Raw genomic sequence first — 9,437 nt, forward strand, 5'->3', positions numbered from 1 at the left:
GTTCCTACTATCTCATGACTCTAACCAGTGGAGAGTTTGACTGCGATACCTACTGATTCCAGTTTTGTTAGGGTTCCTTGACGCCACACTCAGTCAAGGACTGTCATTCTCACCTCACCTCTGGAATTCAGCTCTTTTGTCCATGTTTGAACCAAAGCTGTAATGAAGTCAGGAGTTGTTTAATAGCACTGTTGATGATACTATCCATCACTTTATTTAATGATCGAGAGTAGACTAGTAGGGCAGTAATTGGCTGGATTGGATTTGTCTTGCTTTTTGTGTGTACAGGACATACCTGCGCAATTTTCCACATTGTTGGGTAGATGCCAGTGTTGTAACTGCACTGTAACAACTTGGCTGGAACACGCTAAGTTCTAGAGCGCAAGTCTTCAGTACTATTGCCGGAATACTGTCAGATCCCACAGCAGTATCCAGTACCTCCAACTGTTTCTTGGTATCATGCGGAGTGAATTGAGTTGGCTGAAGACAGATCTATAATGCTGGGGACCACTGGAGGAGGCTGAGATAGATTATTTACTTGGTACTTCTGGCTGAAGATTGCTGCAAATGCTTGAGTCTTATTTTTGGCACTTGTTTGTTGGATTCTATCATTAAGGACAGGGATATTTGTAGAACCTTGGCCTCCTGTGAGTTGTTTAATTGTCCACCACCATTCACGATCGGATGTGGCAGGACTGCAGAGCTCAGATCTGATCTTCAGATTATGGGATCGCTTAGCTCTATCACTTGCTACTTATGCTGTTTGGCATGCAAGTAGTCCTGTTTAACATTCTGGGATATTTTGAGGGCTAACAGATATTTTAGGACATTTATGAGCCTTTCCCTAGTTACACTAAGCTCTTCTGAATCACTGTCGATTCCATTCCTAGCCCAAAATAGAACAATCCAGCAAATGACAGTGCCTTCTGCACAAAACAATTTGTTTTCTGCCTTGAAGCTTCCTCCTCTAAGTTTTGAAAAGGTCAAGGCACAGTGAGGAAAGGTTTTCAAAAAATTTGAAAATGCAGCATGGGTGTGTAAAAAGGTGCTTCGGAAAAGAGAGACTGATGCTCAAAACGTAGAAGCTGAATCAACAAAAGTGGAAAACAGATACATTCCTAACAAGAGAGTGCCAATAATACATCATAATCCATTTTGTTGAAACGAGTGAATGTATTAACTGTGGACGTCACTGTTGAAAAGCACAGATATCCTGAAGAAACTGCACAAATGGTTTCTTATGATAATGCATTTATTTGGAGACCGTTAAGGATAAGCTAAAATGATTAAATACAGAAAAAAAAAAATATACCATTAGATTTAATTTTTAAACTTGCTACCAAGAATCTTTTCTAATTCTCTGCTTTTCAAAACCCAACTAAAAGTTTCCAACCTTCAGTCAGTAACCTACAGCCACAATTGTGATCAGGTGTATGTTACAACTTCTGGGACAGACGAATACGATGAGTCAATAAAATGCTCCTATTAGGTAAAATAATGTTTTATGCACACAATACAGTAAAGTGAAACATGCATTAATTTTACCTGTCAGAGATTTGGGTTTTGCCGTCCAGCCGAAGATATCTGTGCTTATGGTGTCTCAAGAATACTTCTAGAATGTCCAACATCATAGTGAACTGGCTAAACAGGACAACTCTGGAACCCTAAAAGCAATATCAAATTAGAGATGTTGACACAAAATTGAATTAGAGCTGGAGCTTATTCATTTTATGACAGTATGCATGTCAGTTATCAGCATACACACACAGAGATTTGGTTTCTTTAGTAGCAGTATCCTATTCTGTTAGCCATAATTAGTGTGGAGAGTTAAGCATTATGGTGTGCAAAAATTTTTTTATTTTTAAAATATCCAAACAAATTGTGTTCAAACAGATGTTATAGATTTAAAATAGCACTGTATAAAGATTTAATTAATGAACTAATATAAATGGAACACTAGAGACTAGAAACACAACCAATAGTTTCCTGCGTTTAAAAGGGGCCTAAGGGGCAATTTTTTTCACACAGAGGGTGGTGCATGTATGGACTGAGCTGCCAGACGAAGTGGAGGAGGCTGGTACAATTACGACATTTAAAAGGCATCTGGATGGGTACATGAATAGGAAAGCTTGAGGGGGATATGGGCGTAATGTTAGTCAATGGGACTAGATTAATTTAGGATATCTGGTCGGTATGGACGAGTTGGACCAAAGGGTCTGTTGCCATGCTGATCATCTCCATGACTCTATTACTAACTAATCGGGTGGAGTACTTTTTCTCCCCCACAGTCCGATTGTAAACTTTCTGTGCAGACCATTAGCTTGTTCCATCGATGATATTCTTTTGCGATAAAGGGCAGAAAGAGAGCTCCTACAATTTATTTCCAAGCTTGGGATATTCTTAACACAAATCTTGAACACGAGATGTTGACAAACTCAGCATTAATATTTACTGAATGCATGCTTTGTCCAGATTACACAAGATAAAAACACAGCAACAGCATCTATCCATATATTGTTTCAAGCTTATCTCCAGGAGGTGGCTATCAACTGAAGTGAATAAGTTCTATTATAGTTGCTTGCAAAATTACCTCCTCCTTAAGTTCTGCAAGTATATTCTCCAAAATTTGGAACTTTCCGGAATCCAAGAGCAACTCCATTTCTAACTGAAAGCTTCTTATACTACTGTACTCTTGACACAAGTGGTGCAACTCAAAATCTGTCATCGCCTCCATGTCTTCAAAGATGAGATCAGGATTGGCATCTCTGTGAGTGGGCTCCTAAGGATGGATTGAATTAGCAGTAAAATGTTAATAAAAAGGTGGCTCACCTTCTGAATCTCAGTCATGTAACCTTCATAAACTCTCAAAGTACATCCTAGTTTTACCAGTTTGAATGACAGTTGAGCTCTGATCTCACCTTTAAAACTTGCCAAAGGAAGTGAATTTTGGTTTTAATTTTACCTTAAGACATTTAATTTGCCAATTTATAACAAAAAAATGCTGCACAAGATCTACTTATTTCTGTAGAAAGACTTTATTCAAAATTTATCCTCTTAACTTTGCTAGTAGTACTTATGGTTTCATTTTAAATCACAGAAATTATGAAGAATATTATAAAATTGTAGCAACTTTGGCTGCCATCAGAAATCTTACCTTTTTCATCAGCTTGGCCATTTTCCTCAGCTTTTCCACAGTGTAATACTGCCTATGAAGTAGAGGGTGGTTGGCCATCTTTCGAAGTTGCATCATCACATTGCATAACTCATTCTTTTCTAAGATATAAACATAAAAACATAAACTGTTCACTCATTGTTTAGGTTAGCATGCCTCAAACAATCTACCTTTTGGTAACTTAGTCGAACAACTTTTTACCCTTACCTTTTGCAAAGCTGGTAAGACTTACATTAAAACAAAGTAACATATTAATATAAACTACTTTGACTGTTCTTTGTTATAGGAGTTATGTGGCACGTTCCTTCAAGTTGTGATCTCACAGAATGATGCAAGTGACGTTCCTTAAAACCATCCACGTACAATGATCTTGAAGGTACATTATTCCATAGTACTCTATTGATGAATGTAGTAAGGAACAAAGTGCTAGCTACATGCAATAGATGCCAAGAATATGGATACAAACTTCCATATCTCACCTAAGATAGCATTTAACTTTTAATTGTAGAAAGTCTTGCGACTATGGCTGTACAAGAGTCTTTGATAAAAATCCAAGAGTAAATGAAGTTGAGTTTAAAATAAATTCTTCATCTATTTGCCAAGAAGAATTGTGCTTCATGATGAACACATATCATTTTAGTCTAAGTGGGAAGACTTTTTAAAAGCTTTTAACTAAAGTACCATGACAAAAGTACAACCTAAAAAATGAAGAATATGGCTAAATTGCACTTAATTAGGATGAACATACAACATAAAATTAGTCATCAACGGGTATAGAATGTACCATTACTGTTGATCGATCTCTTTAACTTCTTGTAGAGAGCAGCGTATGCCTGTTCTTGTTTATCAGACATTGAACATATCTCTACGCGGTCTTGTTTGGGTGGAAGCTGTTGTAAGACCTAAACAACAAATTTGTATACTTGAATGATGAGGAAAGAAGTTTCAAAACAAAAAAATAGGAATGGGAAAACAACATTGATATCTCATGGATATTTCGAATCTCTTCTTCCCATATTTGGGGTTCACACCAACTGTATTTGTACTTAGTTATACATGCTTTCCGAGCAAAAATAACATTTTGCTAAAATAAAGTGCCCTGTGTAAGATGTTTGATGTGGGTTAGTACAGGTATCCAAGCTTTTTTGTTTTGCAGGCTACAGACATTTAGCTGAATACACAAAACTATAATCTCATTGATATCTACAGATCTTGAATTTTGCTTAAGAGTATACCTATTGGTGAAACAACAGTATTTCTAAACTTTCAAAACTACACAATTCTGATAGGACAAAATGTCCAAAAAAAAAAGTGCAACTATGTTTCGAGGGTCAAAAGCTTGTGCACCAAGGGTCTACGATCAAATACTGAGTCAAGAACTATTACCAGCTGCAAATGCACTTGTGTCATCAGCAACAAAATGCAAGTTGACTGAAGACATATAGTCATTGCTGTTGCATTCCTATTGACAACAACAGATTTTCTATGTAAGGTTTCACTTCCTTTGAAGGCATTCAAAACTTGTAGCAGCTTGCATTCTGGGTTCTACAACTGGTTCTGACTTGACGAGGAGCTAGAAACATCTGTTACATCTGGCTGCTGATCTTTATTAAGGAACCTATGCTGTTAAGTTTTGAACAGCACACTTCAGATAAGAACAACTTGAAGCCCTTTACCAATAGCCTCACGCACTTGTTGCACTAAGCTTTTGTATTGAATACAAAAACTGCACCCCCCCTACTGACTGAACAAGAACTTAAAATCAAAAGGAAAAACCAAAAAAGGCTGCTGGCAGCTGAAAAAGGTTTTAAAAATACACAGACAAAATAGGTTGTTACCTCATTTGTTTGCTTCTGGCCATGGGAACATAAACACAAGTGACAGAAAAATGTTCTGTAAAATGAACTATTTCTTCTGGCAAAATAGATGCTTTGCACTATAACGTATGTTACTCAATTAGGTGATGCACCAAAAGGTAACATTTACCTTTCATTGCTCGAACAAAAATTGATATTCAAATGACAATGGCCCAAAAGATTCAGAACCAAACTGCATTGTTCTCACAAACGCAAAACACAGCAGATGTGAGAAGTCTGATAATAAAACGGGAATGCTAGAAATACCGAGGTCAGGCTGTGGATAGTGAAACAGAGTTCATGGCTCAGGTTGCAATTCTTCCATCAGAATTCTTATCTTTGGTTCCGAACTAAGTTCAAGAGGTACAAGTCCCACTCCAGCGTTTCAGTGGGGTTGGGGGAGCAGGAATTAATTGAATACCTTGTTGATGTTGGAGGGAGTTGACAGTCATTGTAATTTTGCTATTTACAGAAGTTTGCTGTGCAAAAATTAGTTAGCAGAATTCTTACATTACAGTCACTACATTTTAAAACACTTTCTCTGGTTGCAAAGCACTTTGAGATGTACAGGGGTCGTGAAACATGCTATATCAATGCAAATGGCCACCTTTTTTGTACTGATGCAAGGTCAGTGATCTGCAAAATTAACTTTTCCTCCGTGCTGATATTGTTTGGTCTCTTCATTGTTTCGAGAATTTTCAAAGCATATTTCAACTTTTCTTTAAAAAAAGTGTACTCATGAGGGATTGAAAGGAGCCCCCTGCAGGATAGCACAACCGCAAAAATTGACAGCATTAAAGGGTAATGCAATCACTATACACAATACGCTGACAACATTCTGCAATATGCAAAATGTGCGTCAAAACGCTTTTTTTTAAAAAACAGAAACATTGTTCAGATAAAATTTGGCAAGTCAGAAATGAATCAAGACACCAGATTGCAGGTAGAACTGCGTTACCTCACTCTTTACTCTCCTCAGGATAAATGGCTTCATGATCTTTTTGGCATGAGCAATCCTCCCTTTTTCAAAACTATTTTGCTGTTCCAAGATTTTCTACAAAGAAACAAGACAAACTATAGGATAAATACATCAAGAAAATAGAACAGTAGCTGTGTCAATGTATTTATCGAGTCAAACATAGCTGCACTTGAATCAAGGGTCAGAACTAAATATGAAAAACTGTATTATAAGAAAATAAATAAGTACATGAGTTATAAAAGACCATCTGTACTGAAAGTGAATAAAAACAATAATATTTTTAACTCACTGTTGAAACCATTAACTAGACTAGCTAGTATATACACAGCTCTGAATAGGTTAAGTTTTGTTTTTCAGTAGCAATAATCCCGCACAAAATGAGTGCAGCTACTGTTTCCAACAAAAACAGAAAATGCTGGAGAAGCATAGCAGGTCTGGCTGCATGTGTGGAGAGAGAAACAGTGTTAATGTTGAGTCCAAAGACATGTCTTCAAAACCGAAAGAGCTGCAAATTATGGTTTTTGTGCTCTTGGTAGAGGGAAGGAGCGACAGGAAAAGATCGTGAGAGCAAAAGAAAAAAGGGGGTGATGACGGTTGGAAAGGATGATTTGAGACGTAAAATAGGTCTGACAAGGAGAAAATAGGTCAGTTCTGCTGACAGCAGAGCCAACAAGACACACATCAGACAGGGAAGCAGGATTTGTAATCAAAATGGAGAATGAAGCTCATGCTCTGAAGTTATTGGGCTCAATGTGCTGATAATGGCACAGGGTGATCCTTTGAATGAAAGACTGGTGGGGTGGAAAGTGAAAATAAGGGGAGCCTTGTCATTGTGCTGAACGTGAGGAGGAAAGAGGTGAGGGCAGAAGTGTGGGAAATGAGTCAGACATGACTGAGGGCCCTGGCAACCATGGTTGGAGGAATCCTTGGTTAATGAAGAACATGTTAGAGGTACTCCTGTGTAAGGTAACCTCATTGGTACAGATGTAACAGAGACAGAGAAACTGGGAGAATGGAATTGAGCAGGATGGGAGGAAGTGTGGTTAAGCTTACCATGGAAGTTGTTGGGTTTATAGTGGATATAGGTGAGCAGCCTAGCCCTAGAATTAGAAACAGTGAAATCAGAGGACGGGAAATGGACCAAGTGTTAATGAGAGAATAAAGGAAATTGAAAAAAAAATTAGCAATTTTGCTAATTATGGGCAATTGCAGGAAACAGCACCGATGACATTACTGATCCATCAGTGAAGGAGTTGTGGGAGGCATTGTAGAAACAACTTAGACATATTGCTGGAAAAGATCTGAAGCATTTCAGGTACACTTTAAAACAACTGCCTTCACAAAGGATTACACAAGTGCAAGTATTCTGAAATTTCAGTGTAGGAAACAGAGTCTTCACTGAATGCTGGACTGGAACATTTTACAGGCCTGTAACAGAAAACTCATCTGTTACCAAAGAAATGACTTTTTCCACTTCTGTCAGAAAAGTGCCAACTTGTACTTATATTAATGTTGGAACAATACTGACTGAATCACCTCCACCGATAGTTTACAATTCACCTGTAATAACAGCAAATTTGCCGAGTTTACTTTGATGTGCGTGATACTACTAGCAAAGTACCAGCCTCAAAATGATGCAGATTTTCATTTTGTTTCTAAAATAAGTTGAGTTTTCAAACAGCAAACATAAACAGAGATAGAAACTCTGAACTCATTATCATTGAATTGCTCTAGCCAACAAATGCCTTATTTTAAAAATAAATCAATTGTACACCTATCAACACAGCTATTCTTTAAAACATTTAGTGCTTACTGTTTTAGATGAAAACATTCTGCGAATCTCACTAGTACTACTGCTGAACATGTTTGGCATAACAAAATTCAACAGAGACATCAATTCTAGGAGATTATTCTGCAGTGGAGTCCCAGTCAACAGCAAGCGATGTTCAGCCTGTTAATTAAAACAAACTGATCATAACATCAAACTTCTACAGATTACTCTCCACTCAAAAGTATCCTTATTCAATACATTCACATACTGAAAAAACTATTACAAGAAATGAAATTGTTCCATGGCAGTAAATATTTAGGATTACAACGGGTATTGGACTAATAGAAAACAATGAGCAATGAGCTGTGTTAGACTAACAAATAAAACAAGAGTCTGTAGATTTAGTAGTCCTTTAAATGTTTTCAAGCTTACATTAAATGTCATAAGATGCTGATATCGAATGGAACTCATATTTTTCAGCATGTGTCCTTCATCAAAAACTGCATAATGGAGCTTTAAACGTCGAAAGAGACTACGGTCATCTGCATTACTTATTGAGCAGCTATACCTGTTGATTAAAGCAACAAACAGATTGCATAACTTTGCTGTTTGAGTTTAAAGTGACAAACTATTCAATAGTGATTTTTAGGATTTCAAAAATTCCTTCATGAATGATTCTGATTGAGTTTGTTTTTTTTCAAAACTCACCCAGATCTTTTCAATGATTAGCAGAAACTGGACAAAATGGGGATTGTGGGACTTTATACCAGCATGACAATCCAATAAATTTTTCTGCTGCAGTACCAAGTATTTGGAATGGTTAAGAAGTAATTAGAATATAGACATGAAATCAAAACTTCAGTTATCAATGAATTTGCAGTGAATGCTGAATATTTTAATGTTGTAGGGCCTCAACACCACTTGAGGGAGCACCGATCCAGGAGTTTTATACCAGCTTGAGCAATGGCAGTGACACACTGTACTCCCTCTTGTGGCAAAGAGTGAGTGCAACATGAAAATGCTCAACTTTGCATACTTGTTTTAAAAAGTGAGTACACATTTTGTGTTTCTATGTTCATCTGCAAACACTTGCACACACCAAACTTCAATGTCCACATATATAACCATGGGCTAGTAGGTTTTCTGCATTATTCAATCACAAATGTCTGTTGAAATGGTGCTCACAACAGAAATTCCGTAACTTACGTAGTCACGATTACATTGAAATCCACAAACTTGTGAAGTATATCAGATCTTAGGACTTTCCGGTCTTCTAAAGATCCTAAACAGCAAAAGCATCAAATCCATAATTACTTTTAAAAAAAAAAGGGGAGTAACTGGTACTTTCCCTAATGAAATTAAACAGTTAAATGTTGCATTAACATGGGGAATAGTATTATATGTGTATCTGTCATAATATTTGATTCCATTTGTCAGCAATTATAAGACCAAAAGATACTGGAGCAGAATTAGGCCATTCGGCCCACTGGGTTTACTTCACCATTCCATCATAGCTGATGTGTTTCCCAACCCCATTCTCCTGCTATTGCCCCAAAACCCTTGATCCCCTTACTAATCAAGAACCTAAGACAACAAGGTGCAGAGCTGGATGAACACAGCAGGCCAAGCAGCATCATAGGAGCAGAAAGGCTGACGTTT

The 9,437-nt window shown here is 37.2% G+C and overlaps 1 protein-coding gene across 2 annotated transcripts in view; it reads right to left on the reverse strand.

Moving 5' to 3' along the window:
- Positions 1 to 9,437, reverse strand: part of LOC109912195 (SWI/SNF-related matrix-associated actin-dependent regulator of chromatin subfamily A containing DEAD/H box 1) — a 62,367-nt gene that overhangs the window by 12,887 nt on the left and 40,043 nt on the right. For both annotated transcript variants that reach the window (XM_048600952.1, XM_048600959.1), the window contains 8 exons: positions 8,985 to 9,060; positions 8,211 to 8,346; positions 7,821 to 7,958; positions 5,987 to 6,082; positions 3,957 to 4,074; positions 3,155 to 3,273; positions 2,591 to 2,779; positions 1,546 to 1,664 (listed from right to left, as the gene is read on the reverse strand). In XM_048600952.1, the coding sequence (XP_048456909.1) occupies positions 1,546 to 1,664; positions 2,591 to 2,779; positions 3,155 to 3,273; positions 3,957 to 4,074; positions 5,987 to 6,082; positions 7,821 to 7,958; positions 8,211 to 8,346; positions 8,985 to 9,060 (991 nt within the window). The remainder of the gene's footprint in view (positions 1 to 1,545; positions 1,665 to 2,590; positions 2,780 to 3,154; positions 3,274 to 3,956; positions 4,075 to 5,986; positions 6,083 to 7,820; positions 7,959 to 8,210; positions 8,347 to 8,984; positions 9,061 to 9,437) is intronic.

This window comes from Rhincodon typus, chromosome 1 (genome assembly GCF_021869965.1).
Source record: "Rhincodon typus isolate 14 chromosome 1, sRhiTyp1.1, whole genome shotgun sequence".
Classification (NCBI taxonomy): Eukaryota; Metazoa; Chordata; class Chondrichthyes; order Orectolobiformes; family Rhincodontidae; genus Rhincodon; species Rhincodon typus.